General features: G+C 36.6%; 2 protein-coding genes across 2 annotated transcripts; one reads left to right on the top strand and one right to left on the bottom strand.

Annotated features, from left to right (window-relative positions):
• Window positions 1-447, top strand: LOC123889069 (zinc finger protein 5-like). Its single transcript, XM_045938250.1, has one exon. It carries the CDS (start codon window positions 1-3, stop codon window positions 445-447), a length of 447 nt encoding a protein of 148 aa, XP_045794206.1.
• Window positions 448-8,428: 7,981 nt separating this feature from the next.
• Window positions 8,429-13,071, bottom strand: LOC123891028 (cathepsin B-like protease 2). Its single transcript, XM_045940812.1, has 11 exons — window positions 12,913-13,071; window positions 12,765-12,824; window positions 12,512-12,592; window positions 11,315-11,471; window positions 11,186-11,190; window positions 11,004-11,078; window positions 10,462-10,587; window positions 10,154-10,372; window positions 8,975-9,088; window positions 8,837-8,872; window positions 8,429-8,747 (listed from the first exon to the last, which is right to left on the bottom strand). The coding sequence occupies exons 1-11, from the start codon at window positions 12,979-12,981 to the stop codon at window positions 8,613-8,615; spliced, it is 1,077 nt and encodes a 358-aa protein (XP_045796768.1). The 5' UTR covers window positions 12,982-13,071; the 3' UTR covers window positions 8,429-8,612.

Raw genomic sequence — 13,071 nt, 5'->3', positions numbered from 1 at the left:
ATGTCTGAGCGAATTTTCAATGAAAATAATGATCATTCACCCCAGAATGCGGCTGATGAACCCTTACCTGAGCAAGAAGTGAAAGAATTTCTTTGTCGTTACTGTGACAGGAAGTTCTCCACTCCTCGGTCACTTGGAGGACACCAAAATGCTCATAAGTGTGAGCGTCTCGTCGAAAAAATGGAAGAAGAAAGGAGAAAGCTGGAGAAAATGAATTCGACCATAGGGATTACACATAGTAATCAACCATACCCTTATCCATTTTCAAGCCACATTCACGATCATGGGTATTCATATTTATGTGGTGCTAACTTGCACATGAACAATACAATGCCTTCTTGGGCTAATACTTTGGGATTTGGGCTTTTGTCTCAAGCTAATCAAACCTCTTCAATTGTTGTCTTGTACCGATCCAATTGGAGAAGACCCAATTCAAGAAAATTCTGATGTGTCTTCATCATCAGCACAATCGACCACAGAGGAACTCAACTTGAATCTCACTCTTTAAGATCTTTGTCTAGCTAAAAAATATATTAAGACACATTTTGTGACATCATATTTTCATTTTGATGATAACTCTATTGTTTTGTCGTTTTCGTTTTTTATTTATCTATTTTATGTCTATCTTTATGTTTTTACACCATATGTTGATGTAGTTGTATAACCTCATCATCACCTGTGTACTTTATTTCATACAAGAATCAAAATTATGTCTCCTTTATAAGTACTTATTTTTCAGGTAGATATATAATTGTTGTCTTAATCTTAGTTATGTTTCTTCACTTCCAAACACGTGCAATGTAATTCATGCAAACGAATTTTGTGCCTTGAGAATCAAATTTTACCACAAATTCATAAATTAATGACCACCTGACAACCCCTCTTATATGAACTTTAAAATTGTCTTTTGAGATTAGAGGGTCCAACTTTTATCACCGATAAATAATGAATTATTTTATATATAAACTAAAAAATGTAAACCATGATCTATATAAATCTTTATTTCTTCATATTAAATAAAGAGTAAACCATTAACTATATAAATTTATATTTCTTCGTATTAAACAAAGAGTACTAATATTATTCTATCATAATAACTTTTTTAAAGATAAGTTTCATGAACGTGGGTTCGGTAGAGACTCTGTTAGCACAACAGCCACTGAAGCCCAATCCAGCAACAGGCCCAAGAGGCCCATCAACAAACCTGCTCACCTCAAAGACTTTGTCTAACGTGGCTGTTTCAAAAGGATAATATCAGAAGTTTCTAGAATTTATTTTTCAATAATTGTATTGGATTCCTTTTTTTAATTGTTGGCACTAGGCCGTTAGAATTTCCTGAATTTCAGCAACTACCTTGTACTGGCCATCAGCAGCATACACTGTGGCTATATAACGTATGAGATGATGAATAAAAAGCAAGCAGAAAATTTATCTTTATCCCTTGTCTCAATTTCTTAAGGAGGATAACCTTGTCCTACTAATTCAAGGAGTAAAAACCTAACAATTTGGTGCTCTCATTGCTCTATTCACCTCCAATGGCTCGTACGAACGCCGAACGCCTCGACGACCTCACCGACAAAGTCGATGCAATCATCGCACAGCTCACTACCCTTGCCACTCAACCACCAACACCTACCCCTTCTCCAACTCCCACACCACCGCCACCACCACCACCACACATCCATACTATACCCCGTATGAAACTCGATGTACCCAAGTTTGATGGTTCAGATGCTATGGGGTGGATCTTTAAGATCTCCCAATTTTTTGATTATCACCAAACTCCGGAAGAGGAACGACTCACCGTCGCCTCCTTCTATATGGAAGGCCAAGCCCTAAGCTGGTTCCAATGGATGCACAGGAATAATCAACTCAACACTTGGTTTGGCTTCCTCCAAGCGCTCGAGACTCGTTTCGCACCATCGTTTTACGATGAACCATCAAGTGCCTTATTCAAGCTGGTACAACGCTCTTCTGTCAACAACTATCTTACTGAGTTTGAACGACTTGCTAACCGCATCGTCGGGCTACCTCAACCTTTTCTCTTGAGCTGTTTTATCTCCGGCTTGTCACCGGAAATACGCCGCGAAGTTCAAGCTCTCCGTCCTGTCACTTTATGCCAGGCTACTGCTCTAGCAAAACTCCAAGAAGACAAGATTGATGACCGTCGCCGTCTTTTCAAAAGTAAGAATCCCACCTCAACCCTTAACCCTACTCCTATCGCTTCATCTTCCGCCCCACCCTTACTCCCAACACCTAAACCAAACAACAAAGTCAATTTCCGAAAGTTATCACCCGAAGAAATGGCTACCCGCCGTGAGAAAGGCCTATGCTACAACTGTGATGAAACCTTTACCCCGCTCCATAAATGCAGGGGACGATTTTTTCTCCTCGTGGCTGACGACGATTGCGATCCAGATGACATACCCGATCCACCACCTGACATCGACCCAACACCTCCTCCACCAACACTTCCCACCACAGAGCCCTCTGAAGCCCAAATCAGTTTTCACGCCATGTCCGGCAGCGCCGACCCTGCAACTATTCGTATCTCTGGTTTTCTCGCCAATCATCCTGTTACTGTTCTTATTGACGGTGGCAGTACCCATAATTTCATTCAAACCAGATTAGCAAAATTTCTAGACCTCCCTTCAAACCCAACTCCTAACTTGAAAGTCATGGTAGGCAATGGTAGCATTTTATCCTGCCCAAGTTTCTGTTCTTCCGTACCATTAACCTTACAGAAAGAAACTTTCACAGTTGATTTTTACACCCTCCCTCTCTGTGGAGCAGATGTTGTATTAGGTGTACCTTGGCTTAGATCCATTGGGCCTGTCCTGATGGACTACACCTCCCTTTCCTTATCTTACACCCACAATAATAAAACCATCACTCTTTCTGGCAACTCACCCACCCGGCCCAATACAATTTCGGCCCATCAACTTAAAAGATGTGTCCAAACCAACTCAGCCTCTGAATTATTCCATATCCGAGCCCTACCAACCTCTCCGGACCCCACCCCACCTCTTCATCTCACCCATAAAAAACCAGAAATACAGACTTTGCTTCTACAATTCCCAACCCTATTTCATGAACCTAAACACCTCCCGCCCTCACGTCCTTCTGATCACCGTATCACCCTACTTCCAAACTCCAAACCAGTTAACGTTCGACCTTACCGCTACCCTTATTTCCAGAAGAATGAAATTGAACGACAAATTCACACCATGCTTTCAACCAACCTCATTCAACCTAGCCGCAGCTCCTTTTCATCACCGGTGTTACTAGTCAAGAAGAAAGACGGTAGTTGGCGCTTTTGCGTTGATTATCGTGCCCTTAACTCGCTTACCTTGCGCGATCGATTCCCAATGCCCACCATCGATGAATTATTAGACGAATTGGGTGGTGCTTCATGGTTTTCTAAGCTCGACCTCCGCCAAGGATTCCATCAGATTCGGATGCATCCAGACGATGTTTCCAAAACAGCTTTCCGTACCCACCAAGGCCACTATGAGTTCAGAGTCATGCCCTTCGGCCTCTGCAATGCACCATCAACGTTCCAATCCGCTATGAATGAATTGTTTCGCCCATACCTCCGCAAATTTGTCATTGTCTTCTTCGACGATATCTTGGTTTATAGCCCCACCCTCACAGACCATTTATCACACCTTGAACAGGTCTTCCACAAACTTGTCACTGGTGAATTTTTCCTCAAATTCTCTAAATGTTTGTTTGCTCAACAAACTTTAGAATACTTAGGCCACATGGTCTCTTCCACAGGAGTGTTTCCCGAACCTTCAAAAATACAAGCCATCCTTGACTGGCCACGACCCAAAACCATTACTGAGCTCCGTGGTTTCCTTGGCCTCACCGGCTTTTACCGTAAATTTATCAAAGGTTATGCCTCCATTGCACTACCCTTAACCTCCCTCTTGCGGAAAGACGCTTTCATATGGAACGATCTAGCCACCCAGGCCTTCCAAACCCTCAAAACCGCAATGACCCAAGCACCAACACTAGCCTTGCCTGATTTTTCCAAACCATTTATCCTTGAAACCGATGCTTCGGGCCTCGCCATGGGCGCAGTACTCATGCAAGCCTCACATCCCATTGCTTTTTTCAGCAAACCCTTTTGTCCTCGCTTACGTCGTTCCTCAACCTACATCAGAGAATTGCACGCCATCACCACTGCGGTTAAAAAATGGCGTCAATACCTTCTCGGGCATCCTTTCGTCATATACACCGATCACCAGAGCCTCAAGGAATTGATTACCCAAGCTGTGCAAACACCAGAACAACAGGTTTACCTCGCCAAACTCATGGGTTATGATTACTCCATCCAATACAAATCCGGTAAAACCAACGTTGTTGCTGATGCCCTCTCCCGGCTTCCAGAGAAAACCTCAGGTATGATTCTTTCCCTTTCTATGCCTAATTTTATTTTTCTAGAGCATCTTAAACTAGCATTGGCTGCTTGTGAAACTTTCAACAACCTTTTAACCACCATACAAACAGCCCCTTCATCTGTCCCTGACTACAAAATAAACAATGGCCTTATAATGTACAAGGATCGCATTTGGTTAGACCCTAAACTGCCCTTCCGTTTCACTATCTTAGAGGAATTTCACAGTTCTCCAATAGGTGGCCACATGGGAATCACCAAAACTCTAGCCCGCCTAAAAGCTAATTTTTATTGGGTAGGGATGGATAAAGATGTTCAGGAATTCATCTCTCACTGCCTCACCTGCCAACAGATCAAATATGAAACAAAGAAAACCCCTGGCCTACTCCAACCTCTACCAATACCTACTGCTATTTGGGAAGACTTGTCTCTTGATTTCATTACAGGCTTACCCAAATCCAACAATCATACCGCCATACTTGTAGTGGTCGATCGTTTTTCCAAAGGCGTCCACCTTGCACCTCTCCATCCCAACTATACTGCTCATAGTGTAGCCACTACCTTCTTTGATACTACTTGCAAACTCCATGGTATACCAAGAAGCCTAGTCTCCGATAGAGACCCATTATTCATTAGCAAATTTTGGAAGGAACTCTTTAACATTTGCGGCACTAAACTCCGCATGAGCACAGCCTATCACCCGGAAACCGACGGTCAAACAGAAGTCATTAACCGTGTGTTAGAACAATACTTGCGATCCTTTGTCCACCACAAACCTTCCCTCTGGTCTAAGTTCCTTTCCCTTGCCGAATGGTCCTACAACACTTCAAAACACTCATCCACTGGCTTTTCACCCTTCCACCTTACCTATGGCAAAGAACCTCCCTCCATTCCTCAGTACTTACAAGGTTCATCCCAAGTTGAAGCCGTAGACAATTGGTTACAGAACCGTCAAGCTTTAATCCTCAAGCTTCGCCAAAACCTCCTCAAGACACAAGAAAAAATGAAGTTTTATGCTGATAAGAAACGCCGACCAGTTGCATTTGAAGTTGGTCAATCAGTTTATGTGCGCCTCCGCCCATATCGACAGACCTCTACTACTAATCAGGCCTACACCAAACTGTCCAAGAGATTTTATGGTCCATACCGCATTCTGGAACGTATCGGACCAGTTGCTTATCGTCTTGAACTACCTCCGTCGTCCAAAATTCATCCGGTATTCCATTCATCATTACTGAAGCTTCACAAGGGCCCTCTGCCATTGTCGACTACTTTGCCTCCAACTGCTGTGGACAACAAACCGGTGGTCGAACCACTTGCTTTTCTTGATCACAAGCTCGATTCGTCCACCGACCCACCTACACCAATGGTCTTAGTTCAATGGGCTGGTTTACCTCTTGAAGACACCAGCTGGGAATGCTTAAAATCTCTGCAGCAAATCTATCACCTTGAGGACAAGGTGCGTCTTTCAGATGGGGGTGATGTTAGCACAACAGCCACTGAAGCCCAATCCAGCAACAGGCCCAAGAGGCCCATCAACAAACCTGCTCACCTCAAAGACTTTGTCTAACGTGGCTGTTTCAAAAGGATAATATCAGAAGTTTCTAGAATTTATTTTTCAATAATTGTATTGGATTCCTTTTTTTAATTGTTGGCACTAGGCCGTTAGAATTTCCTGAATTTCAGCAACTACCTTGTACTGGCCATCAGCAGCATACACTGTGGCTATATAACGTATGAGATGATGAATAAAAAGCAAGCAGAAAATTTATCTTTATCCCTTGTCTCAATTTCTTAAGGAGGATAACCTTGTCCTACTAATTCAAGGAGTAAAAACCTAACAGACTCTCTCTAGAATGAATTGTTTAGAAAAATCCCGAGTTCAATTTTTAATAGGAACAATTTTTTATTGTATTTCACTTATCTCTTGGCTAAACTCTATATTACTATGGGGTGTGTCCCTTGAAAACTAGAGAGTTAATATATAAAAAAATGTTTCAAAAATATTTTTTGAATAAGGATAAAAAATTGACATTAGAATTTGATATGTTATACTTCCTACATTCTTTTTTATTTGTCGTTTTTTAACTATTTACCCATATCAAGACGACCGATAAGTTTTTGTTAATTTTAATACTATTATTTCTTTTGTTTACCTTTTTTTCTTATAATATCCTTAATAATTTATTATCTCAGTTCATTTATTTATTTACAATAAATAAAAGGGTAATATTGACAAATCAATAATTAATGTTGCATTGACTATAAAGTAAATAATTCTAGTTAATTTGACTACTTCATTCGGTCCAGCACTCCAGCTTATTAGTAGTACATACTACCTCTTGACTTCATCTAATTCAAACGAGAAAAAATAATTATACAATAATTAAAAATATTATTTAATATCATAAATTCATTTAATATTATGAGATAAAAAAAATATTGGTCAAGATAAAAATTGAATTAACTGCAAAAATATTTTAGAATGATATCATTAAATAAGATCAAATTAGCTAGAATTTGTTTATAATTTACTCTTGGAGTAGTATCCATAATTATTCTAGTCAAATACCTATTTAATTGTTGTTGACTAATTATTATTAAAATGGTTGACTAATTACTAAAATGCAGTAGAAAGATATTTTTAAGCAAACAAAAATATATTAAATAAAAAAGGAAACACAAAAATGCAGTAACATGTTTAAATAATTTACAATTGACTAATTCCGGTCAAAGTAAGATATAAAATTTAAATCCAAAGTCTCCTTTATATTATTATTTTTTATATTTGTTATTGTACTATCCGAAATTAATACTCTTTCATACCAAAAAAGAAATTATTTCACGCACAATTAACTTCTTTTTTTTTACTAAAATAAAATATAAAATATTCATTCATTCAAATTGAATTTGCGAATAAATTCAATGTCGCTAAAAACGTAAAGGATAAATTTGCGAACAAACTCGCAACATCCAAGTTAATAGCATAAAACGGCATGCTTAAGCCGCCTACAAACAATGTGACAAAATAAAAGTAACCGAAATACCCATGTCTTCGGATCTTCATCGTTGATGACCTTGTCATTGATTGAATACATAGTTGATCAAAGTTGATCTGTCAATCTGAATCAAACGAACGCCTCAAAAAAAGGAAAGCAAACAAGCACCGCACGAAGACGAAGATCAAACAAACACCGCCGAAGACGGGACACACTGAGGCAAAGAAATCACAACAAGGAAACTCCAATCTATGTGAAATTTCACTTATTAAGACCTAATCCTATCATAGCGGTTGGATTAATCAGAAGGCTAAAACAGTGCAGCAGAGGGTGCTGCAGAGGTTGGCAGCTGAGGATCCAAATGCCGGTAGATATAACATAGATGAATACAACTTTCCATTTTGGTCTTCAACTGCATATGTTATAAAGTTAGAACTGCATACCTCTATAATAGAATGCATATGTTATATTATCGTTGTATGCAAATTAATTAAATCAATATAAAGTTAGCTTTCGTAAGGTTTCGTCTAAAATTAAGTTTACGGTAATATATATATGGGTTTTGTTAATGTACACCCGCTTATTTTTAAGAAGGTGTGTGTTAGCAAGTTATAACTAAAAAGTAGTTAAATACACCTTAAGGTGCATGTTGCTAATGCACACCTTCTAAAAAATAAGTGGGTGTACGTTAGCAACTCCTATAGGCATTTGCTATAATACACCTACTTAATTTTTAGAAGGTGTGTGTTAGCAAATAATAACTAAAAAGTAGTTAAATACACCTTAAGGTGTATGTTGCTAATGCACACCTTCATAAAAAACAGTGGGTGTGCATTAGCAAATCCCTATATATATATATATATATATATATATATATATATATATTAAAAACACAAAAAAAATATCACTGAACATTCAAATATAAACAATTTAACTGTTAATAATTCAATACATTTCGAGCTAGAAGTAGAGTATATAAAGATACAAGAAAGAAAAAAAAAAGAAAAAAAAAAAGCATAAATCTCAATTTGCTAGTATAAATATGGCAGTTAGCCTCTTATTTCGTGTGACAGATTCCAGAGCATCATATTCATAATTTGAACTGTTTCCCATAAAACAGACATACACGTAATGTAACAAGACAGGTACAAATTTTTCAATACCAACACAAATATTGTTAAGGTAAATACTAGTTACTTAAATATTAACACTCAGAATGAAACATCAGCAACAACTTCCATGTCAGTCACTTCTCTAATAATATTTTTGGTTGAAGGCAAACCAGCAGTAACATCCTCTTCAATCCCACATTCATTTGTCCCTCTCTTGATCTTGAAGTAACCATCCTGCAGTTTAGTAGATTAAACTAGTTCATTAGCTAAGACATAAATTAAGTAACAATTATTCAAGCTGAAGAATAATTCAAGAAACATACATCTCCCCAGTTTGTATTCCACTGATTTGCAAGAAGCTGAAACAGTGAAAAGTACATAATCAGCATAGATAAAATTCCGAACAGAAACATATATATATTGTCAAAAATCCGCAACAACTTTGTATATTGTCAACATACCCAATAGTCCTCCCCTTCTTCACTTGTTCCCCATCCAATCAGTTTTACTGCATGACCGCCTAGTGCAGAACCTGTGATGTGTTTGTAAACTCCTGATTTGTAGTGAGCGAAATCCTGTCAAGAGATCAAAAGAGTGAATGGCATGCAAAAAGGATTTATAAAAGACTACTAAATGTCCATGTTTTCATAAAGTATATCCAATGATCGACTTAGGAGTGTGATCCATGGAACACACAATAGGCCCATGTTGTACAATAAGGTCTGTTTCATTTTAGGAGTGTTATGTTGTGTTCCCCAATAGTTCTGATTCATAATACTAGTTTCTAACTTAAAAATTATATATCTTCTATCCTAGGCCAATCCGCATCCTCAAAGCACAAGAGATGACAAATGACCCCTTTTTTCTAAATGAAATGAGTGCCAAAAACCAAGGGAAAACATAAAAAAGATAAAGTAATGAATTCCTAGTTTTGCTACATTTAGCTGTTGGAACTTGGGGTTCAGAAGATTTCACAATTTATTGAATTCTATAGATCCAAAGTGTGACTATCATTGATGTGATTCTGGCTACTGACATTGCTACCCTAAAATGAATATTCAGCTTCATAAGTCATAACTCTTTGTATTACAAATTAGATATCAGTCCTATTCTTGCAAATCCCATCCCAACATCGCAATCGCATAGGATAAGTCAAGTTCTCAATAATAATAATACAAGAAATCAACTTTAAATAATTCAGAGAATGAGACGCAAATAGCTTGGGCTTGAATGACAGTTAGACTAATTTCAATGTGGGTATAGCTTACCAAATCACTCATTTTTCAATTTCTCCAATACTTCATATAAGGTGTTTTACTACTCCATGAAAAACTTTGATAGACTAATACTCAACTTCAAAATTCCAATGAAGGTCAATCTATAATCTAATTTTACAATCCAACATAATCTGCCAAAAGATTATATATACGTCTCTATCCTGAACAGGTTTATAGTTGTCCGCAATTTACTATAATTGTCTTCAAAATGAAAGTCACTCTTTGATCAGAGCTGACCGCAATTTACTATAATTGTCTTCAAAATATGACAGTATAATTATAAATCTTAAATAGGATGGTGATGTGTTTTCAATGACTGCAAAAAATTTAATTGCAAAAAGGTGGTGAAAAGCTTTCAGTTACCTCATAAACACTGAATGCAACTTCAACCGGCCCATTCTTATAAACTTCTGCCATGATATCTTGGGGATCAGAGTTTACCCTATATGCTTTGACACTATAGTGCTTTGACTTCTTCCAAAGTTGGTTTCCATTTACACACTTTTTAACACACTTGGGAGTTTGATATGCTGGCTCACAACCAGGATGAGAACATCCAATTTGATCAAAGTATGGGTCACACTGGCAGATGGAAAAATACAAAAATACAAAACATAAGAAAGAGCCTAGGATTTTAGTCTCGAAGCAATAAAAGGAATGAATTTGTTTACCTCTTCAGTGACGACACCATGGCTTGCCAAGTATCGCCACGCATAAATGGGATACCCTCCATCACAGCCAGACCCACAAAGAAATCCACAGCATGCTAGAAGGTCATTAACAGAGAGGGATACATTCTGCAGTTGACCATATAAGATGTTAATTCCCCTTTCAAGAGGTCAAAAGTCCCTCAAGTAGGTGTGTGCATAGAGAGAGATCTACAAATTTATGATGAATGTTCACAACTACGCATATTGTTTGGATAAATAGCTTCATTTTGTATATCATAAGCGCTTATCATATAAGTGTTTATGTATAAATTGTATTTCTATAATAAAAGTAGTTAAACCGTTTTCTATAAGCTTTAAGTTGTTTTCATAAGCTATCCTGGAAAGCTAATGGACATGCCACGTGTTATTTTATTTCCATAAGCTCTTCCAATCCAAACAGTCTCGCGAGTGCTTATGTCAATAGATAAGCTCAAATAAGTCGGTCCAAATAGACTTTTAGTAAGAAAAAGTTTCCTAATTGGTTCAATGAGAAGTCTACTTACCATGTCAAAATGAACGCAAAAACGATCTGATAATGATTCGACAGCACCAAATGCCCAACAAGAACCACAGTGACCCTGAATCATCATCAGCACAAGGATTAGAAAAGAATTTCATGGTCAAAGAACCATAGCCAACCCTGAACATAAGAAAAGTAGCTAAAATGATGAAATAAGATAATTACCTGATCTTTAGTGACGAAATCGGTTTAGCAACCCATGTTATTGTCAATAATAAAAAGAAAAGTCAGCAACTATTGAAAAATGCATGTTTGATTATATTTAAAAATAACGAGAAGGACCAAGTAGGTTACCTAGAATTCTTCCAATAGTGCTACACTGTGACCAAGCAGTCCTTGCATCAAAATTCTTTGGCAATTTTAAGGATTTTGGATGAGTTACAACAGGTGTGCTCCTTAGTTCATTCCTAGGTGTTTGCTTGACTCCAAGAAGGCGCTTAAATTGTCCAACCTGTGGATCAAAAACAATGCCTTTCATACTCAAAAACATCATACAACTAAGTAGTAGTATGTGCAAGTGAAATGCACTTTAAAGTGTATTAATTTTGGTTTCAAATATAAGAAGAAAAAAACAAAGGCATCTTTTCAGATTCATTGACTAATCAATTAATCTAGTCAATGATGTAGATATCAATTTTGCCCGTGTAAATTTTTTTTATTTGATTTTATAGTCTATTTCTCTTTTACAAAATTTAATTTTAGTCTTCATAATTTTTATTTTTTGTTGAGAAAATGGAACATGTGCTTAAGTTTAGGCTGACGTCCAAAGAGAACCAAATATTTTGCAGTTATTTTTAAGATCAAGTTAAAAGGTGGACTTGTGTGATACAATGTGATAAGTTCTCATTGGATGATGATGTAAAACTAATTTACACCTATAGTGCATCTCTAATATAGTATATTTGTTGGTGCTAAAACTAAAATTAATACTGTAATAATTAATATAGTTCATATGTGTCACTCAAAACAAAACCAAAAAAAAATATAGCTCCTTTCAAAAAAATAAACAAAAATATAGTTCATATACGTGAGGACAAAAATCAATATGGTCCACGGTCCACCCATCCAAAACTACCTTAGAGCCAATGTAAACAAATTACAGGCGGATTAAAATTAAAAAAAAAAAAAAAACTATATTTCAGATACTAAAATAGAAATAAAAATTTTAAAAAAATCTAAAATAATATAATTTTTTGTTTTTTGTCAAGTGGTCACTCACACATTTAAATGTGGAGAAATGTGGAATCCGGAGTTCGAACTCCGACCACTCCAATAATGTCTCTGGTGGTAGCTACCAATTAAACTACACTTATGTTATGGGACAAATATAATTTTTTTTAATACACTTGTTGCTAATTTAAAAAATACTGAGTAACTGAAAACTGGTAAAAAATTAATTTAAAACATGATATAAAAAAAAATGAAAATAGTGTAACCAAAAAAAAAAAATGAAAATAGTAGTATGTATATTTAAGGAAGTTGAAAACTAACAGTAACATTGGAGAAACGAGGATTAATAGCAGCCTTCCATCCTGCCCCTGGGTTTTCGTTAATCTGTTTAGCGATAGACTCCTGCATCATCATCATCATAACTTTGTTAACAAGATTTATCAATTAATCACATACTACATAACATAGCACCATGAAATTAACCGTATATTTCATCAAATTCAAACTTCAAAATTTTCCCTCAATTGATTTCAGTAACTACGATAATAATTCATTCATAATAATTGATTATTACCTGAAGAATATGAGAATTAAGCTTGAGTCCATTAAGCTGATCTATTTCCGCCTCACCGATCTATCAACAAACAACAACGATTGTTGTAATTTGAAAACACATGCGTTCAAAAATAGAAAGAAATGAAAGTGGAGAAGAAAAAAAGTACCGAGAGATAAGAAGCAGAGAAAGCTAAAAAAAAGGTAACCAGGGGCAGAATTGTTGGGGCCATTTTCATCTATGGATAGGATGAAATGGAATCTAATACTCCTACCTTTTATTTATAGAGTGCATATACATTAATTCATTAATTAATTAATTATTTAAT

Source organism: Trifolium pratense, linkage group LG6, assembly GCF_020283565.1.
Source record: "Trifolium pratense cultivar HEN17-A07 linkage group LG6, ARS_RC_1.1, whole genome shotgun sequence".
NCBI lineage: Eukaryota > Viridiplantae > Streptophyta > Magnoliopsida > Fabales > Fabaceae > Trifolium > Trifolium pratense.
The sequence above is the reverse complement of the archived record's forward strand: the minus strand, read 5'-3'. Positions and strand labels throughout refer to the sequence as shown.

Coding starts and splice junctions, on each gene's coding strand:
- LOC123891028 (XM_045940812.1), bottom strand. CDS start 12,981: ATGAAAATGGCCCCAACAATTCTGCCCCTGGTTACCTTTTTTTTAGCT. Junction 10,588..11,003: donor TTTGCGTTCATTTTGACATG/GTAAGTAGACTT, acceptor GGTCAACTGCAG/AATGTATCCCTCTCTGTTAA. Junction 9,089..10,153: donor TTGCATTCAGTGTTTATGAG/GTAACTGAAAGC, acceptor ATCTCTTGACAG/GATTTCGCTCACTACAAATC.
- LOC123889069 (XM_045938250.1), top strand. CDS start 1: ATGTCTGAGCGAATTTTCAATGAAAATAATGATCATTCACCCCAGAAT.